Consider the following 21,985-nt stretch of genomic DNA (forward strand, 5'->3'; position numbering starts at 1 on the left):
TCAACTTTCTTTATTGTCCAACTCTCACATCCATACATGACCACTGGAAAAACCATAGCCTTGACTAGACGGACCTTTGTCGGCAAAGTAATGTCTCTGCTTTTTAATATGCTGTCTAGGTTGGTCATAGCTTTTCTTCCAAGAAGCAAGCATCTTTTAATTTCATGGCTGCAGTCACCATCTGCAGTGATTTTGGAGCCCAGGAAAATAGTCTTTCACTGTTTCCATTGTTTCCCCATCAATTTGCCATGAAGGGATGGGACCGGATGCCATGATCTTCATTTTTTGAATGTTGAGTCTTAAGCCAGCTTTTTCACTCTTGTCTTTCACTTTCATCAAGAGGCTCTTTAGTTCCTCTTCACTTTCTGCCATAAGGGTGGTGTCATTTGCATATCTGAAGTTATTGATATTTCTCCCGGCAGTCTTGATTCCAGCTTGTGCTTCATCCAGCCCAGCAGTTCACATGATATACTCTGCATGTAAGTTATAAGTTAAATAACTTGTATGAATTCTTATAAGTTATAAGTTAAAGATGGCAGAGTAGAAGGATGTGCACCTATCTTCTCCTGCGAGAACTCCAAAATTGCAACTCACTGCTGAACAACCATCGGCAGGAGAAGGTTGGATCCCACCAAAAAAAGATAACCGCACATCTAAGAACAAAGGAGAAGCCCCAACAAGATGGTAGGGTGCGCGAAGTCACGTATAGAGTCAAACCCCATACCTGCCAGAGACACCTGGAGGGCTCAAACAAGCCGTGAGCACCAGGACCCAGAGCCCCCACAGAGGCTGAGCCGGGCCTGGGTCTGAGTGTCTCCTGCAGAGGTCCTTGTCAGCAGTGGCCTGCCGCAGGGGCAGGGGCTCTGGGTGCAGCTCGTTACGGAACTTACACAAGACTGGGGGAACGGACTCTTGAGGGCATAGACAAAACCTTGTATGTACCAGGACCCAGGAGAGAGGAGCAGTGACCCACAGGAGACTGACCCAGACTTGCCTGTGAGTGTCCAGGAGTCTCTGGCGGAGGTGTGGGCTGGCAGCAGCCTGCTGCAGGGCTGGGGGCACTGAGTGTGGCTGTGCGTGCATGGGACGTTTTGAAGGAGGTCGCCGTTATCTTCTTAGACCTTGGCCGTCTGTATTCAGCTTGGCCAGTGTAGCCCCAATGCAGCCCTAGAATATATGCAAATGTATGCGGTGTTTCATAAAACCTTCTTTGCAAAATAATCAATGGGTCCAGGGTGGCGCATGAGTCATCATTTGCTGATCCCTGTTCTAGAGCTTGTGCCTGCAAGAGTGCTAAGTCACTTCAGTCGTGTCCGACTCTTTGCAACCCCCTAGACCATCATCCACCAGCCTCCTCTGTCCACGGGATGCTCTAGGCAAGAATACTGGAATGGGTAGCCATTCTCTTCTCCAGGAAATCTTCCTGACCCAGGGCTTGGATCTTGGTCTCCATCACTGCAGACGAATTCTTAATGTCTGAGCCACCCGGGAAGCCCATTCTAGAGCCTAGGAACCAAAAAATTTTACTCTATGAACAGTAACAATGGCTTTTTAAGATAAATACACAACAGTGTTTGCATATGAACTTATTCACATATAAGACAGGTAAAAGAATGGTACAATATAATTCATTAGTGCCTCTGAAACATTATCACCAGCCAAGCAGTATTACACAGGTGATATCTGGTGGGCCAGAAGGAACAGAGAATGGCCAGTGAGGGTTTTTTTTTTTTTTTTTTTTTTCCTAGTGAGGGTTTTTAAGGAAGAATTCAGGTAGATTCTGGGGTTGTACTGGGCTCAGCCTTATATTCAATGTGGTTATCATTTTCAAATGCATGTTCATATGAGGCCTGTTGTGCTACTTACTAGAACACAAATATTAGTAAATTTGTACCCTGCTCGTAAGTGGCTTGCAGGCTGTTATATTTACTAGGCAGCAAGCAGTCATTCAGAGAAGGTTGTCATGTTAGCAAAGTGCGGAAGTGAGAGTGAGCTCAGTGAAGAGCTGATTGTGGTGTAACTAGGTGGTGGTGAGGGGTTGTTGGGGAAAAGCAGAAAAGAAGTGAAGGGCAGGTGTGTTTGAGAGGGGCTGACCGCCAGCAAAGGCAGTTCACTGTGGCCCATGGAAACTTACAGACAGATAATGCCAGTGCATGCAGAGGGCAGACTTGCCGCTTGACACTGGATGGCCTTCCAAAGGCTGTTGGTGGAAGTTCACAGGGACGTCATAAACTAAGAATGTGTCCTCCAAACGTGTGTGTGAATTTCACATGAGGACTGGGCCACTCCTGACTCTGAATCTGACTTTCTTTCTTCTTTTCATCCCTCCTGAAAGATCCCTCTTTCAAATGCAAAACAGTTGCATTTTGGCTTTATTTTATATTGATGTTAATTATTGAATAGGACAATGAAAACTCTAATGGAATGTCTGCTCACTTTTTTAATCTATTACCTTGTTGGTTTCTGTGGAAAAATCCAAGATCGAAGTCTCTAAGCACAGAGTTTTTTGTAGTGGGTTGGGAAACAAAAAATAAAGACAAAACAAAACAAAAAACCAGGGTAGGGAACTGTAAAATATATCGAGAAAGTCACAGTGAAATGTACTGATTGTACCTGTACCTATTTTCAGCCATAGCGTGATCACAACTCAGATAAAGAATTTGGTGAGCTTGATCCTAAGAATGAATTGCCCCTCTGGAAAAGCTGTAGGTTGGCCACCTAAGACTTTTACCTATTAAAGGAACCTGGGATCTCTTTTTAGATGAGCAGGTTAAATAACCCTCTGATAAAGTGAGAGACTGATTTCTGTGTATTTCCGACTCACCTAAACCAACATGTGTGTATTTGAATAATACCTTTTCAAGAATATTTATATGAGTTTTATCACTTTATTTATTGTGAGTATCATCACAAGGAGGTAACCTCCAAGTTAGGGGTCCCCAAAATGACCCTTGGTTTAATGATTTCACTAGGAAGATTCACAGAACTCAGCAAAGTTGTTATAGTTATTGGGTTAGCCAAAAAGTTCATTTGGGTTTTTCTGTCTCATCTTACAGAAAATCCTGAATGAACTTCTTGGCCAACTCAATATGATTTATTACAATAAAAAGGATACATTTTAAAATTAGCAAAGGTAGAAGGTACATAGAACACAGTTCAGGAGAAACTAGGTGCAAGATCTTTTGTTCTTTCACAGTAGAATCATCTGGACATCACTCAGTCTCTTAGCAAGATGTGTGACAAAATGCATGAAGCAGTGCCAACCAGAGAATCTCACTTGAGCTTTGGTGTCCTGGGGACTTTTTATGACTCAGTCAGTAGGCATGGAACACCCATGTGGCTGATCTTAGTTATTTAGTCTCCAGTCCCTGTGGAGGTCAGACTGACTCACCACGGTCAAAGGTCTCCACCGTCAATCAAGGGTCTCAGGTATACAGAGTCACCCTGATGAGGCACCTCATGCCAAGGTCTTAGAGACTATCTCCCAGGAACTGGTCAAGGGTCAGACTCTTCTTTGCAAATTGCAAGCTTCAAATGCCCCAGACCTGCGGAGTCAACCTGTTACTGAAAAACCTCTCAATGTATTAGTAGATTTCTGGCAAAGGGTGTTACTTTTTCAGTTGGTTTTGAATGGTTCTTCGAGTGTTTCTAAATTTGGCAGGGCTCTTACATCCTGAGCAGGTAGAATGTGATTTACGTGAAAGTGAGTGTAGTTCTCAGTGGCAGCAAAGCTAGTGTCAGATATGTTTCCTGATCCTCAGGGTGTTGTCAAAAGATTTGATAGAGCCATCCTCATGGTAAAATTGTGAGATGGGTTAAAGCCCGGCTCAGATGGTAAAGAATCTGCCTGCAATGTGGGACACCTGGGTTGGATCCTTGGGTCAGGATGATCCCCTGGAGTACAGAATGGCAGCCCACTCCAGTATTCCTGCCTGGAGAATTCCATGGACCCAGGAGCCTAGCAGTCTACAGTCCTTGGGGTGGAGAGGAGTCAGACACGACCGAGCAACTTAACACTTGACTATCTAGCATGGTGATGGTAGGAACTGACATTTCTTGAGATCCTACCATGCTTTAGGTACTCTGCGGGCTGTGTCCTGGGAATTTAATTTACATATTCTTCTCAAACCAAACTATTGTTCTGTTACTTCCCTGATTTATAGTTTGTTTAAGGAGAAAAAAAAGCAACTAGTGGTAGCCTCACAGTACTACTGATAAAAACTTTTGCATCTGAGTTTCAAACCCAAGTCAACCAAAGTCCAAGAATCATGTTACTTTCGTTAATGATTAGGTGACTAGAGCCAGTCTCTGATTCAGTTGCAGTGTTAATGGCATTTCCTTCTGAGAAGATCCAGAACTTCCTTTTCAGTAATGGAGGTAATAGAAAAATAACTCTACCTTACCACAGAGGCTGTTTCTCTAATACCTTGCTTAGGTATTGTCCAACAATAGCCACATTTGGCTACCAAGTAGTTGAAATGTGGTTAGTCTGAACTGAGACAAGCAGTAGGTGGTAAAAGATACACACTGACTTTCAGAGACTTAGAACATACACATGAAATGAAAATATCTCAAAGATTTTTATTTTGCTAACATGTTGAAATGATATCATGGCTATATGATTAAATAAACCATATTGTTGAAACTTAGTTTTATCTGCTTCCTAACATTTTTTAATGTCACTACTGGAAAATTTAACATTACATGTCTAGGTTGCTATATATTTTCATTGGACAGTGCTGCCTTGGAGCGTTTATTATCACACTTCCGGTGGGACCAGCAAGCACTTCTCTTTTTCGGCATAATTATCTTGGGTAGACATCTCACATTTTACACTAAATCATAAATGTCTTGAGGGCAGAGGTCTCTCTCCTGTAGAACTCTGTGTCTAAGCCGGTATATACCTACAGTATGTTCCTCAGCGTAGGTGGTACTCAAGAAGTACTAGTTGACTATATAAATACAAAATATTCTTTAGAAGATTATTCTAGGCAAGAATATTCTTATGTTGAGAAGAAAATGGCAACCCACTCCAGTATTCTTGCCTGGGAAATCCCATGGACAGAAGAGCCTAGCAGGTTATAGTCCATGGGGTTGCAAAAGTCGGACCTGACTTAGTGACTAAACAACAGCAACTCTTATTATTGTATGTGTGTACTAAGTCGCTTCAGTCATATCTGACTGTTTGTGACCCCATGGACTGTAGCCCACCAGACTCTCTGTTCATGGAATTCTCTAGGTAAGAGTACTAGAGTGGGTTGCCTTGCCCTCCTCCAGGAGATCTTCTCAACCCAGGGATCGAACCCATGTCTCTTAGGTCTCCTGCACTGGCCGGCAGGCCCTTTACCACTGATACCACCTGGGACGCCCGCCTTACTATTATTATACATATCATCATAATCCTTAACTGTAAAGTTCCTAGAAAAATCTGGGTCTGTCTTGGACATCAACCTAGTTCTAATGTACAGATAGAACCAATACTTGCTCAGAGAGTACCTTGGGACTTTTTCAAATGTCTTCAAGCGAGGAGACTTCCTGGCCCAAGCCTGCCTTGTCTCCTGAGTTGTTAGAACTTGGCTTCTTCCCCTGAATTCTGCGGTCTGTGGAGGCAGAGGCTTAGATGAGAACACATGCTTTTTCCAAGTAGCAAGGAGCCTGAGAAGAAACTGAACATGAATTGTCAGAGAGTGATATTAACTTCAGGAAATGATTTGTTTTCTTAAAGCCAAAGTCTGTCAATTCCTGAATATGTGGCAGAACAAAGTGTAAGCGCATTTTAAAACCGAACACCCTAAGGTTCTAAGAAATTCCTGAGGCTGCTTCCTGCAGTCTCTGTAGTTACCCAGTGGCAAGTGGCTTTATTTGTACCTGTCAGACTTCTGGTCATGACTGCTGACATGCAAGCACATGGCTGACTCGCAGCGTGCCTGTTGAATAGAAATTGTTCGTTGTTATACTTTTCATCGTATTAAGATCATTTGTAATTCTAAAGTTGTAAATCTGAAGGAAATTACTTTCGAATGTCCTCTGGCGCAACATTAAGATTTTGCAATTAGATTTTATAGCCTACAGTCATATGTTGCAGGTCACAAGGCAAAATTAAGACCTTCTGCACCCGGAAAGCTTCCTATGGATGAGGCAGGGTGTTTATAAGCCAAGCCAAGTTCAGGGCAGGACAGTCTCAGCACAAAACTCGCTGCCAGGAAGACAAAGGCAGCTGCAGTCCAAGAATTTGAGGGTCTTGCTTAGTTTACATATAAATTTACATAATCTTTTAGCTAAAAAAAAAAGTCTGTCTTGATGGATGGATGAATAGAAATTGCTTCTTGTGTGAGGTATACAGCAGTAAAACCTGCCCCTGATTAGCTTGATTCTTATCCTGAACTAACCAACAGTTATTGCTTCAGATGGTTCAGTGAAACAGGAGGTTTCCAGATCTTAAAAGTCCTAAATAAAAGAGAAGGCAATGCCCTCGGCCAGGCGGATTATGAACCTAGCTTACTGACAGCTTTCCAGACGCTTCTCTTTATACCTTGCCAGATGTGTCTCAGGGGACCCTTGAACAACTCAAGAATTTGTGGACCCAGAGAAGCCTGGCTTTCACCTAACACTGACATTAGATCCTGAGACTGAATAAGTGTTTCGGCCAGAAAATCATGCAAATGAATGAAAAGTAGGGGACATGGTGGATATCACAAATCCTACCCTTCATTCAAAAAGGAAGTACATTTCATTTGGTTATGGAATGGTAGTTGATCCCACTGAAATTTTGTTTCCTAAGATTTTTCTTAAAATAGATACTCAGGATAAATATCAAATGCATTTAATTAGTTCCCTGTTACCCTGCAATACCCTGATGTGAAGAGCTGACTTATTGGAAAAGACTGATGCTGGGAAAGATTGAAGGCAGGAGGAGAAGTGGGTAACAGAGGATGAGATGGTTGGATGGCATCACCAACTTGATGGACATGAGTTTGAGCAAGCTCTGGGAGATGGTGAAGGACAGGGAAGCCTGGCGTGCTGCAGTCCATGGGGTCAGAAAGAGTCAGACATGACTGAGCAACTGAAGAAGAACAGCATACCCTGCGATTACCTAACTGAGCGATGCTGTCTCTGTAAGTCATGCCAGAAGACCTTCTAGGGGTGAAGTACGCCCTCAGCAAGCCCTGGCCAGTGCTTATCTAACAGCCACTGCCGGATGCTGGCCGTCTGCTTCTGCCCTTCCTGGAGCAATGCATTCTTTCCTACAATTTAACTGATTTGTGGTTATTATTTAATGTCTATTTATGTTGTGAATATCTCTTGTACATGGATTCCAGGCTATAAAACACATCCTAATTTGAGACTTGTGGTTTTCGAATCGTGTTTGAGTTAAGGACACCCAAATCAGAACACTTAAAGAAAAGTGAACTATCATAGATTTTTAGTTTCTTAGAAATCTACCAAGCAGGCTGTGCAAAGTGAAGGAGTGGATTTTAGAAGAAACTAATTCCAGGGCACAGATATGTTGCATGACTTGCACTTTGTAGTTTTTTTCTATCGTGAACCAGTGAAAAATGGATTATTATGTCATTGCAAAGAAACATATGAAGAGACTTGGTAGAATACCAGACTCAAGGTGAGCAGTTATGCAGCTGAAAGCAAAAAGAATCTAGCAAAACACTCTTAGCATTTTAAAATGCTGTGTTTTATCAATTTATATTCCTACCAAAATGCAAGAGGGTTCCCTTTTCTCCACACCCTTTCCAGCATTTACTGTTTGTAGATTTTTTTAACGATGGCCATTATGACTGATCTGAGAGGATACGTCATTGTAGTTCAGTTTGCATTTCTCTAATAATTAGTGATGTCAAGCATATTTTCATGTGTTTGTTGGCCATCTGTATGTCTTTGGAGAAATGTCTGTTTAGGTCTTCTGCCCACTTTTTGATTGGGTTGTTTGGTTTTTTTGATCTTGAGTTGCATGAGATAATCGGCATGTATACACGATTGATACTATGTATAAAGTAGGTACCTAACGAGAGCCTACTGTATAGCACAGGAAACTGCTCCGTGCTCTGTGGTGACCTGGATGGGAAGGAAATCCAAAAAGAAGGGATAGACGTATATGGACAGCGGATTCATTTTGTTGTGCAGTGGAAAAAACACAGCTCTGTAAAGCACCTATACTCCAATAAAAATTCATTTTAAGAAGTTTAATAAATTGCATTGAATGCATACTCAATGTGTCCAACTCTTTGCAACCCTATGGATTGTAGCTCTCCAGGCTCCTCTGTCCACAGGAATTTCCAGGCAAGAATACTGCAGTGGGTTGCTATTTCGTCCTCTAGGGGATCTCCAGACCCAGTGATCTAACCCGTATCTACTATGACTCTTGCACTGGCAGGCGGATTCTTTACCACTGAGTCACCTGGGAAACCCCAATAAATAAATACAAATAAAATTTTTAAAATTGCTGTCTTTTATGTGTCAGGTTTATAAATAAAAGTGTAAATTAAAGATACTTCATCTTTTTTTTTGAAAATTGGATCATTTTTCTTTTACTGATATAAAATATTTTCATTTACCTAATAGGATATTATTGAATATTTTGGTTTTATTTTTTTAGAAAAGTTTGCATCAATGGAACACTTTGGTTGTTTCCTATAGTAAGATCTTGAGACCATTATTTTCTTCTTTGTTGTGGTATTCATGTATGTATACATGTGTGTATGTGTATATATTTTTATATCTCTCCATATATACTTATGCAAATACATATATGTGTATATATGAATGAACTTATGGATGCCTGTAGCTAAATATAAATATGTACAGCAATATATGTATCTGTATCTAGATATATATGTAAATATATACTGATTATATACACATTATATATCTGTGTATGTATATATGCATGATAGACATATGGAAATACACACACACATGAATCTGCCACTACATATTTGAATATAGAAATGTATACCTAAAACTAGACATTGACATTTTTGTCCCTTAAAATGTGACGATTTGGAAAGTTTTCTGTGCTCAGATAAGTCCATGGTTTTCCAGTGCATGGGTTTTCATTTGGAGGTCCTTCTGTTGTGATGGAGAAGAATATATATGTGTATATATATATATATATATTGGTAAAGGAGACACGGGACTTAGTGTTTCCAGTTTGCCACTCATTTGCTGTTACTCTGCAGTCACGTTACTTCTTTGCCCTGAGTTTTGTGAACTATAAAATAAGGGGGGGTGTGAATTGTAAGATAGTCAATATCATGTCCTACTAAAATTACTTTGATTCTGGGTTGTAGTTATTGTTAAAATAATTGAGGTCTATACATTTGGAGAAACAAAATTAACTGGACATTTTCCAGCCTTTCTACAAAGCTTAAGTAAAGCATAGCATGTTTGCACGTGTAAGTTAGCTTCTGTAAACATCACCTGCCTTGGAAATACCATGATGAAGGAGATACATGTTGCGCTGTTGGGATATTCTTCCTCTGGATGCCTGGTTACTGTGGGGGCGCTGGCTTCTTTCTGCTTTCTTCTGGGATCTTCCATCAAGCTGTCCCCGGCCTTCCGGGCAGTGTGAACTGGGTCCTTCACATCCCCTATCAGAAGACCACCACAAATTCCCTCCTTTCCAACTTTTCCCTCTTTTGGTGGGTGGCAACCACTGTTTCCACTAAATTAATCCACTCAGAGAGATTACTCGGTGCTAAGGATTAATGTACTTTATATATGTTCTTTGGAAAATTGATTTTTAATTTGGACCTTATGGAAATATTACCTTAGTCTGTCTTAGGTTTAACTCCAGTTAAACTCCTTCCCACTGTGTTGCATTTGGCAAGATGTTTTATTTGTCAAAATCCCAGACATTTTTATTTAAAAAATTATTTCTACCGCAATGATTATAGCCTTATAGGATTATGAACACTAAATGTAATAAAAAGGTTTTGACATGTAAAGGCATCTAGGATAGTTCAAACACAGAAAATATAGATAGTTTTAAAAAAGGTATAAATAAGAGACATCAGTTATTCTGATTCACAAACATTTATGCTTGTGAATTTGCATGTTTCCTCTCAGATGACTTTTTTTTTTTTTAATCTGCCGCTGAACAACCATTTGAGACTTGGGGGCTGAAATCTATGATAATCACTTGAAGAATTTCAGACAGGACTGAGGTCTCAAAAGCCTGAGTGTATCTTATTCGGGGGGTGAACCAGAGTGTGCCATCAAACCACTCCCTGAAGTGATTGTTCTGCGTTGCCTTCTTCTGAATGATTGTTTGGTGAAACAGGCCTGGAAAGGCAGATGAGAAAGGGGGTGGAGAAAAATGGAGACAGAGGAGTAAACAGCCCAGACCTGCCATGCTATTCTTCTTCTTAGGGCTTTTTAAAATTCCACTCCTCTGTTTTCCAATCATATTTTGAGCTCAGATTGCTTTTGACAGAATGGTTCATGTAATGCACTGAAGCTGAAAATGAAGTCCGTGGCAGGGCGAGGCATGCCAACTTCAGAGAGTAATAGGTGCCTTTGAGGTAGGATGGCTCCTTTTGCAACCTGGGAGAAGGTCAGGCAGGATGAGCTTCCACATGCTAAGCTCAGAGTCCACCCTGCCCTTGGCCCCGTTGGCCCTGCCCAGGAATGTGCCCTCTGGAGGCGATGAGGACCCCGCTCCTGCACATTTGGGACAGGGTTCTATATCCCCAGATCAGAGTCGAGTGGCTTAGTCTGCTGAGAAATTGAAACCATGGTATCCGCCCTGCCTTTTCATTCCAGAATGTTCTTCATCCCGTAAAGCAGTAAATAGTGACATTTTCTCTCCCCCTGCCTTACTTATATTATGACCCTTGAATCATAACACCTCGAGGTGGCACTAGTAGTAAAGAATCTGCTTGCCAATGCAGGAGACAGAAGAGACAGGGGTTCGATTCCTGGGCCGGAAGATCCCCTGGAGGAGGAAATGGCAACAAGCTCCAGTATTCTTGTCTGGAAAAATCCATGGACAGAGGAGCCTGGCGGGCTAGAATCCACGGGGCTGCAAAGAGTAGGAAATGACTGAGCACACAGCCCAGGGAAAATGGTGAAGGCTTTTTCCTGTAGATCTTAACATACAGATCGTCATTATTAGTAAGAGCAACAGTAAACACAGTAACTGTGAAGTGAAGTGAAAGCCGCTCAGTCATGTCCAACTCTTTGCGACCCCATGGACTGTACAGTCCACTGAATTCTCCAGGCCAGGATACTGGAGTGGGTAGCCTTTCCCTTCTCCCGGGGATCTTCCCAACCCAGGGATTGAGCCCTGGTCTCCAACACTGCAGGCAGATTCCTTACCAGCTGAGCCACAAGGGAGGCCCAAGAATACTGGAGTGGGTAACCTATCCCTTCTCCAGTGGATCTTCCCGGCCCAGGCATGGAACCAGGGTCTCCTGCATTGCAGGTGGATTCTTTACCAACTGTACTATCAGGGAAGCCCAACAATAAGTGTATTATTTATTAAACATAGTGGGTGGCTTCCCTGGTGGCCCGGAGGTTAAAGCATCTGCCTGCAACGCGGGAGACCCGGGTTCGATCCCTGCATCAGGAAGTTCCCCTGGAGAAGGAAATGGCAACCCTCTCCAGTATTCTTGCCTGGAGAATCCCATGGAGGGAGGAGCCTGGTGGGCTACAGTCCACGGGGTCACAAGGAGTCGGACAAAACTGAGCAACTTCACTTTCACTTTTCAGTGGCTGACAGTTTTTGCTTAATAGTATAAAGCACTGGGAGATCTTCCCAACCCAGGCATGGAACCCAGATCTCCTGCACTGCAGGCAAATTCTTTACCTTCTGATCCACCAGGAAGCCCAAAGCAATGGCGATAAACTCATTTTCAAAGAGCAGAGATCTTTGATTTTTCTTTCTTCCTGTTATTTTCCAAATGTGTCACATAGGAAGCTACATTTCAAGTGCTCATCTGTAGCAGGGTGAGTGTGAGAAATACAGGACTTAATACGCGTGAAGTACATAGACTAGCATCTAGCAGGTGGTGTATACTATTTAAATGTTAGCCCTTTTGTTAGCTACTTTACCAGTCATCATGTTATTAACATTATTATTATTTCTATGTGTAATAGTAGATGTAGATTAACACCAACATATAACTTATGAGAGTTGGGAACAGTAGGCCTTGATTTGCTCTTTTCATTTCAGGATATGTATGTTGCTACCTGTGCCTTTTCAACAATCTTTAGCCACCATCCCCCAAACCCATCCAGTTTAGCCTGTGACTCAGTTTCCAATATGGGTTTCAAGTTTCCTAAAGAAGTTTTACCATCCTGTTTTCCTAGTTGCTTAATTGACTAAGGTTTGGAGGGATGAAGACTGAAACTCAGGTTACCCAAAGCCGCTCTCCTTCTCAGCACTTGCCTGCAAGTCAGCTGGATCTGCAGACAGTCCGCTCTGAAGCCTTCAGCCCGTGGAGCAGCCAGCAGTCTGATAATTGGACTGACTCTCAGGTTTTGGACAAGTGCTATTCTTCAACAGCAGAGTCTCCTATGATTCTCACTCATCGGGCTCTGAAAGGCTTTCTTAACATACAACCATCACTAACTTGGACAACTTTAGAGTTTTTGCTTTAAAAAAAAAATAGTAAATTTTACTCCTTTTTCTTTTCCTTTTTTTTGGGGGTGGGGGATGGTGATGAGGATCCCAACAAAGATCCATCTAGTCAAGGCTATGGTTTTTCCAGTAGTCATGTAAGGATGTGAGAGTTGGACCATAAAGAAAGCTGAGCACTGAAGAATTAATGCATTTGAACTGTGGTGTTGGAGAAGACTCTTGAGAGTCTCTGGACAGCAAGGAGATCCAACCAGTCCATCCTACAGAAAATCAGCCCTGAATATTCATTGAAAGGACTGATGCTGAAGCTGAAACTCCAATCCTTTGGCCACCTGATGCGAAGAACCGACTCACTGCAAAAGACCCTGATGCTGGGAAAGATTGAAGGTGGGACAAGCTCTGGGAGTTGGTGATGGACAGGGAAACCTGGTGTGCTATAGTCCATGGGGTTGCAAAGAGTTGGACACGACTGAGCGGCTGAACTGACTAACTGAGGAATGAGGAAAGACAAACTTGAGCAGAGTTAAAGTAGGAAATTTATGCCTGCCAGTTGTTTAGACCAAATTTAGTAATACTGATACATGTTCATGAAAAGAATCATTTTTTGAAGCTGGCTACTTAGAAAATTGAATCAGTGCACTTCTGCTAGACTGTTTTTAAACTATCATGTGGGTGCCTATATAGTATTAAGAGAAGGCAACTATGAATGAATCATCAGAGCTAATTCTGCAGCAGAAAGTCATTGCCAGAGGCCATATTTCAACAATCATGTTTGTGTAATGAATGGATTAGCTAAGATGATTAATATCAAATATTAAAATATATATATAAAATATTCAGTTTGAGTTTATAGATTTTTATGTCACTACTTGACTTTCAAACAGTGGTCACATTGGCTGTGATATTTAAATTCCATTTCATCATATGGGTCTTTCAATAAGATCAGAAGAAAGGGATGGTGCAGGGGAGGGAAGCTCATTATTTGGAGGAAATGAGACGTGTTAAGAAAGTCAGTGTTCCTGAGGATGATGTTTCCCCCAGTCCCCACGTGCTATGCGCCACCTCACTCTCCCTGACCTTTCTTTGGTATCCAGTGAGCTTGTTCACCACCACCTGCCCTGGTGATCTCTGCTCTCCTGCCTGACTTGACTCTGTTCTCTCATACCTCTTCTTACACATTCATAACTGTTCATTTTCTGTGTCCTCAGAAAGCAGCACTGATGTATTTTTCATGTTACTGTGGAAATCCATTATTGTGGTAGTGAACTCTGCTAGTAGATTTTCTGATGTCGTCTCCAGAATAAACTCTATACCATATGAATTTGTGTGTGTGTGTGTGTGTGTGTCCATATCTCTGTGTGTTGTATGCTAATCCAAGTATTTACTTAGGAATGTGTTCAACCCAGTTCTTAAATGGGAGTTGCCCATGATTTTCATTTCTTCATAATGTCCTGTTCAGCCTCAGTATCAAGTTTATCAAGACCATTATAGCCTCCAAACTGCAGAGAGAAGAGAAGCTTTATCTCTTTGTTTAATCTCTGAAATAATTTGTATGAAATTGGTCTTATAGGTTCCTTAAGCAGTTGGCAACACTTGCTTGTAAAACCAAGCCTGAAGCTCTTTTTAACATACTGCACTTTGGAGTTTATTATTTGGATGTTTGAAACTGTAATCACAAAAGAGTGTGAAGAAAATATGTTTTAAAATATTTTTTAAAATGCAAGGAGTATGCATATTCATATAGGGAGAGGTGAAGGGACTTGGCAACATTGGAGATAAGAGAGGATAAAAGAGGTAAACCAGGGAAGGGATTGAAGAGGAAGAGATGGTGTTGAAATAAAGTTGGAGGGACTGGTCTTTGAAAAAGAGGATGGAACACCGTGATTCTGACTTTACAGAGGAAGTTGAAAGGTTGGGTATTGATGCAGGCATTTCTTCAGCTGGAGAGATGGACTGGTGCAGGAACTTCCCATCAAGGCCATGAGGCAACCAGTAGAGTAGAAGGCCATGTGTTATGCAAATTCAAGATATTCCGACCTTATGGAAGAACACACAGGGAAATCAGAAAAGAAGGGAATATGTGTATTACCCAAATTTTATCCAGTGTTAACCATAAAAATATACAGTTTTAATGGGTGAGTTCGTTAGACATTTAACTAAGGAGAATTGAACAATATTGAGAGAACTCTATGATGTGAACTCATTTTCCCCTCTTGACGTGGTCCTTTTTATTTACTTGAGGTTACTTTAGGAAGTAATGTAAGCACTTTCCTGTTGTTCAGCATAGGTACCGAAGCCTGGACTATGTCTCTTCATCTTGTTCCGTTGGCTACTGTCTTCCGATTCTTCTCAGTGAAAAGAGGTGAACCTGTGGTAGACCAGTTGACTGATTTTCTTCCCCCATCTTTTCATAGCCTTCTCTCCACTTGTGTTGCTCATGTTTCCATTCCTGGGACAGAAGGGTCAGCTCTTGGGCTTCTGCTCTCCCCTCACACCACCTAGTCACCCTCAGTGCCTTGGATGTGGCATGTATGCCCGGCTTTGGCAGCTGTGAGTTTGGGAGGATGAAGCCTTAGCCCTGCTCTCAGGACTGCAGTCCTGGCAGGACTCACTGGTCCTGGGTTTTCTATCTGTAGGATGAGCCTCTCGAACTAGAACAACTGTTTGGACATTTCTAGGTCTTAGAGATTCCTAGCAATGACTGACTGTGAAGTCAGTGTCACTGGAAATTTTTCATAAGTGACCTTCTACATGGTTGTCCCTGAAGCCATTAGCTTTCTCTAAAACCAGTCTTACCCCTGACATCTATGTCTCACTCATCATATTTTCCTCTTCATTGAGTCTCAGAACTGTTTTTCTTTTCTTTAACTCATTCCCTTTGACCTCTTCAATCAGGTATCTGGCCAACCAGACTCTCGCATCACATCCTCGTTGCATTTTCATAGCCACTACCTAAATTGTATCATTTTTAGTTTGTAAAGCTAATATTCTTGCCTCCATTCAGTCTTCTTTTCTGCCTTTTGTATTCCCAAGATACTTGCTTTATGTGTCAAGTGCTTGCTTGTAAACTTCTCAGAGCCTTGCTACCACAGATGAGGTCAAGTCTAGACTTTTTAACCTGTAAGTGAATTTTAACCTGTAAGTGAATTTTTTACAGTTATATTTCAGTGTACCTTTTCCATAGTTTCTTGAGTTGCCATTTCATTTCCCTTTCTCTCTTCTCTTTTTTCTCTTTCCTTTCAGTTTAATTCTCTTGATTTCACTTGCTTATTCTTACTCTTTCATTCCACACATTCATTATCACTCATCACATTCAAGTTATTGTACCTTAGTGTTGCAGGCACCCCAGTGAGCAATAGGGACCCAGGAGCCTTAGGAAACTGTCTCCTGCAAATAGAGAAATGCAACAGGGGTCCATAGAAGTGAAGATGAGCAATACCAATTATGGCCACAGGGGGCATCAGATTTCCCACGTGGCACTCCTGCTTCCTCTAGGTCACACCCATTCTGTCAATTCCTAGTCAGAGCTTTCTTTTCCTGCTTCCTAAGGCCCCAAACATCTCTCCCTCCTGTGTATGAGTATTTCCTGTAATCCTGCAAATACCTGTAAAGATCTTGTATCCGTGGAATTCTCCAGGCTAGAATACTGGAGCGGATTACCATTTCCTCCTCCAAGAGATCTTCCCAACCCAGGGATAGAACCTGGGTCTCCCGCATTGCAGACAGGTTGTTTACCATCTGAGACATCAGGGAAGCCCTGTATCTACAGATACTGTGTTTAAAGAAGATATTAGTGCTAGTTCCCTAACTAAATTAAAAACTCCTAAAATAGACTGTTTATCAACAGCTTTTTATAGCTCTAGGACCTTGTACTTATTTTGCTGCAAATGAGTATTTTTAAAAAATTGACTTGCCTATAAAATGAAAAACTTTATATAAAATACTAAAAAGAATCAAGATACAGTATACATTAAAATTTCAAAAACTAAATACAGATCTCTGTATAACTCAACCTTGGTTTGCTTTAAGTAGTCTAGAACTTTCAGTTCATTTCATTCCCCTCCTGCCACCCCCCCTGCCAACAACTGATATTAGAGAAATGATGCATTTGTTTCACAAAACAGTCCCTTGAAAATAATCTACCTCATTCATGTCAACAAAGGCCTTTCTACAGGACATGTCTTAGGACAGGGGCATATTTCCATATTAGATCTGTTTTTAGCATCTGTTTTTGTGGAATGAGATTATTTCTGTGCTGCACAGTTTTTTCCTCAAACCAATAGCTGTGTTGATTTGCCTGTTTTCATGCCCCTGTTTCATCAGAGTGATACCACTCAGAATATTAAACCCAAGGTAAAAGACAATCAGCTTGAGTGGTTAATTGTCAAGGATAATGATCAGGTTCCGCACAACTGGCAGGCAGCTCCCTGAAGACTCTTTTGGTGAAAGAAACCAGCTAATGAAAGTTGCAAAAACGGCTCATAAAGCTGAGTTCTCGCCCTTTTCCAGTACCGTCATGTTATAATAATTGGACTCTAGGCTGGAGGTCGCTTCATAGGAGTTAACAGAGCTTGTAAAAAAATAAAATAAAAACAGTCTCTAAAGAGTGGCTGTTTTCTGATTTTCCATAGGAAAAAATGTAAATGAGGCCAGGAGTTACTGTGGGTTTCTCATCCAGAAAGGACTGTGTTTAACTAGTCTGATCACAGGGCCTACATAGAAACTCACAGGGAAATGGAATGTCCACGTTGGAAGAAGGCAAATGGTGCTCCTGTGTTTGCCCTTGTTCCAGATGGGGACTGTTGTGATTTCTCCACTTCAGTGGCCCCTACCCACCAAGTTGCACAGGGAATGGTCTTGTTTGCATTCGGTATTCCTGTGAGTGTTGTGTTATTGTCTGCCCAGCCCAGAGCCAATAGGAACACGCACATCTGGCTTGTAAATCACAGCCCAGCATTGGCGTCTTGCTCCCTTTTTATTGGGTGGCTGCCCTCTGTGTTTTACACGTTCTCAGTGTGGATTTTGTGACATCCTGACGGAAACCTCCAGTGACCCCCAAGCCATCCATCGGGGGACCTTCAAATCCTCTCTGAAATGTAATGTTTGCTACCTCATGTGCATTCTCTGTGGGTCCCCGGAGGGGGTAAAAAAATCATTCATTTTTATCTTTTTATTTATTTATTTCTCCTGTTTAGAAATTGGCCCCTGGTTGCGGGAGTTCAGAGCGAAGAATGCTGTGGATTTCTCGCAGTTAACATTTGATCCAGGACAGAAAGAACTTGTTGTAGGAGCAAGGTGAGAGATCTGACGTTTTGCCCTTGCAGATATTTTCAACTTCATTTTACGTCTCTGCAGTTACACGCGAGCATCCCTGCCGGAGTTGATGAGTGCTAAGTAATATTTCATCTCAGAATGAAGTTCTGTGTAAGAGTGTCATGAACATGCTACTTCTAATAGAAGGACTGCTGCTCTCTATACCCATGTGCTGGGAGCTGCTCTAACATGAATTAATTCAGTTTTTTTTTTCCTCCTATGACACCTGAGAGGTAGGTATTGTCACCATCCCTGTGTTAGAGTTGAGGAAATTGAGGCAGAAGTTGGATAAATATGTTACCCCGGGGACACATTTATTATGTCTAATAACAAATGGTCCCAGACTTCAGACCCAGACAGTCTGCTCCAAACAGCATGTTCTTATTTCTCAATTCAGCACAGTTCTTGAGAACAAGAGACCTTGATGTCCACTCCCACATCCGTTGCTGTCTTTTTTTGTGACCTCTGTTCTGTTGTCTGCCAGTCAATTGAGATTTCAAGGGAGTTGCTATTGTTTATTTCTCTTAAAGAGCCCAGGATTCTGTGTCCAAGTCAATGCCTGACCTTCCAGTTGGGCAGTCTGGCCACTGGAACCCAATCAGAACAGATCTAGTCTTGTGTTCCTGACATTCGCCATGACTTCCTCAGAAAACGTGCATCCTCTCTGACTTCAAATCACCTATCCTGCCAGTATGTTTTGAGACTGATGGAGATAAAACATTTTCTATTCATCTCTTAGGAGAAATGATGTAATAATGTGAAGAGGTGATTTGTGGATTTGAACTCTTCTGGCAGCCAAGGAAAGTACTTTGGGCAGAGGAGTTAGTGCACATTATCTTTTTTGGCCAACTTTACTAGATGATGAAATATACCTTTCATAGCAAGAGAGGTTGTGGAATTTCTACCTGAGTGAAGCCAAATCTGGCTTAGGCTCTGAGGACCCTGGATGGACACTGAACAGCTTCTAGAATCACTACATTTCCTCTCAGATGTTAAGGAGACCTTGTGCATCCACTTAACACTTGAAGACTCGAGATGTATGGTCTTCACTTAAATGAATGGACAGAGTTGGCTTAGTTCCTGGCACTTAGCTTGTCACTGGCATGTTTTTCGGTATTTGTAGGGTGGACAGTGAATTTGGGAGGGCTTCCTTGGTGTTTTCACTGCCCTTAGGCCACTGGGACTGCAATGGGGGTTTCTGATGCTGACTTCCATCAAATTTCATCATTGGGAGCCTTGGCCATACATTGCAGGCCTCTGGAATTTCTCTTCCTTTTGCATACCATGGCCAAAGCCATCTTTTACAAACATCTCCCTCAGTGGCTCCTCCTGGAGGACTTACGACTTGTCTCCCTTCACATATGTTGTAGAAATACTGTTCAATCCAGGCATCCTCTGTTAGCTCTTTGGTGTGGCCTGTCGGAACCTCTGGCTTATGGTCCTGCACTCCAGAGAGACACACATCATTTTCGTCCTCATGTAGTCCAGGCATGTGGAATTATTTATGTTGCCCACAACTGGAAAATGTTCTTTCTCTCGCCTCTGGGACTTGATGCCCTCTTGTGCTTTCCTGGAATATTAATTTGCCACCCACCGCCATCCCAGGTCATCCACTGGGTGAACTCCTGCTCCTTGCAGGGATCTTGCTCAAGGGCCCCGCTTTGGGCCTGAGCTGCCGTGTTCCCTGCCCTGCCTGGTTCTGTTAGCACACCTGCCACCTGCCTTCATCACTGCCCTTACTGTACTATTTCTTGTTTCAACTCTCCCCTTCCCCGATGTCAGATAGTGAAGTACTGCGTGGTAGAGGATGTGTCTGTCTTTATTCCCCCAAGCTTTAAACTTCTTATATTGGGATATAGCTGGTTAGAGCCTCCCTGGTGGCTTAGATGGTAAAGCGTCTGCCTGCAATACGGGAGACCCAGGTTCAATCTCTGGGTCAGGAGGATCCCCTGGAGAAGCAAATGGCACCCCACTCCAGTAGTCTAGCCTGGAAAATTCCATGGACGGAGGAGCCTGGCAAGCTACGGTCCATGGGGTCACAAAGAGTCAGACACAACTGAGCAAACTAATTAATTAATTATTATAGCTGGTTAATAATGTTGTGATAGATCCAGGTGAACTGTGAAGGCGCTCAGACATACATGTACAGGTATCCATTCTCCCGCACACTCCTCTCGCATCCAGACTGGCACATGATACTGAGCAGGGCTCCCTGCGCGTCACAGAAGGTCCTTGTCGGTTATCCACTTTAAACATAGCAGTGTGCTCATGACCTGATCTGTCTTTCCTTTCTTTCTCTAAGATGTAGCACAGTTTCTCCCTGGCTAGAAGTTTGAAGATTTCTGTTGATTCATTGTGTATATTTCCAGGATTTGACTTGTATATGTGCCCCTCTGCATTTGGTAGGACACTTACAAAAAAGGGAGTGGGCTTATAGCACATTTATTCAGATGCCTACCTTTGGGCAAGGCCACAGTGAGCAGCAGTCTCTAAACCCAGAAGTTAATCCTTAGGGTGAATGGACTCTCACCCTCAGCCAAGGGGAAGAGGTTCCCGGCTGGGGTAGCAGGTGCAAACATGACCCCAACCGGTGTTGCTGAGTCCTGCATCTCTCGTTCCACTCCAACTAACTTTGGAAATAGTATTCCTGTGAACTTGGTTCAAAAGACTCCATTGTTTCTGGAGGTCCTTCACACTATAGGGACAGGGCCGTGTCACATACCTGCCCATACTCTGCAGGCGGTAGGCTTTTGGTCAAGAGCACAGATTCTCCTAATGGGGATGTGAGAAGCCACTGGAAAACTAAGATTTGGAGGAGACATCACCATCATTCTGTCCTGGCTTTGGACAACACCTGAGAATTGTTCCTGGGGAACTCCTGTTCCTGACAGTCTCCATCGAGTGTGGGTGGAGTGATCGATCCCATTATTCCTTGAGCTCTCCTCGCGAGCCTGCCTGAAGGTTTCCTAGTCAGTGTCCTTGAAAATCTCCATTCTGACCTCCCTGGAGGTCTCCAGTGCAGAGTTTCTCAAGATCTCCATCCATCTCCCCTTAACCCAGTCCCAGCCCGGACATGGGAGGGATTGGCCTACCCACTGAGTCACCCTGGCATGTACTATGGCATAATGACCAGGAGCAATGGGATTGCCAGACTTAGCACATAAAAGTCAGATGAGCAACCCTAGGAGCAGGGGCTGTATTTTCTATTCTAGAGCAGGGCATAATGCATCATGATCACTCGATAAAGAAAGAAGCAGGTAGACTTGCTTAACTGTGTGACCTTGAGCCCATTCGAGAGTCTAATTTTCTTATCTTTAAAATTGATATATTTATTTCTATCCCTTTCAGCTGTTGTGAGGATTAGATGAAATAATCCAGGAAAGGTGATTGTCACAGAAACAGACATCCTGTAAGCCCACAGTGGTGGGGAAGCTGTGTGGGTAGATGTGGGCTTCGGCATATGTGTGCATCTGTGTTTTGGGCAGATATCACTGCTGTGGAGAAGAGCAATTTTACCTAAGATACATGGTGGGATTAGGCTCAGAAAGTTTAAGTGGGAATGTGAGCCAGTTATAAAACTTTAAAAATAACCCAGCCTGCAGATTCCTGTTTGGAAGGGCTTGACCTAGCAAAAATGGTTTAGGTAGTAAGTAGGTGTATATTTCAAAAATCTTTAGTTGTTTAAATATGTAAGTGGTGAAAAAGTATAATGATAGTCTTTTTATTTTTTCATAATTAATACTAGGCATTGTAAGGCCATTGGTGGTTTACTGGGTGGTTATTATTATTAATTATTATTATTGGGTGGTTTCACTTTTTACCAGTGGTACTTTATGCTCCTGAAACTGAATTCAGTTAAACATTCTTTGCATCCCTTGCAAAAAGTTCTCTTGTTTACAAAATAAAAACAAAAAGGAAAACAAGCAAAATCAGTTCAAAAACCACTTCTCTTTAGGTGATTTGTGGCTATGTGGTACCAGAGGTAGTTGCATCTGAATTCAGGCAGTTTCTGGGAGGATCCTTAAATTTGTCATTTCCAAGATGCACGTTATCTTTCCAATTATTTTAAAAGCACTG

General features: G+C 42.3%; 1 protein-coding gene across 1 annotated transcript in view; it reads left to right on the forward strand.

Annotated features, from left to right (window-relative positions):
- The window catches only part of SEMA5A (semaphorin 5A), a 554,671-nt gene that overhangs the window by 226,094 nt on the left and 306,592 nt on the right, over window positions 1-21,985 (forward strand). The window contains exon 4 of the mRNA XM_043887779.1: window positions 17,791-17,890. Coding sequence (XP_043743714.1) covers window positions 17,791-17,890 — 100 coding nt within the window. The remainder of the gene's footprint in view (window positions 1-17,790; window positions 17,891-21,985) is intronic.

This window comes from Cervus elaphus, chromosome 25 (assembly GCF_910594005.1).
Source record: "Cervus elaphus chromosome 25, mCerEla1.1, whole genome shotgun sequence".
NCBI lineage: Eukaryota > Metazoa > Chordata > Mammalia > Artiodactyla > Cervidae > Cervus > Cervus elaphus.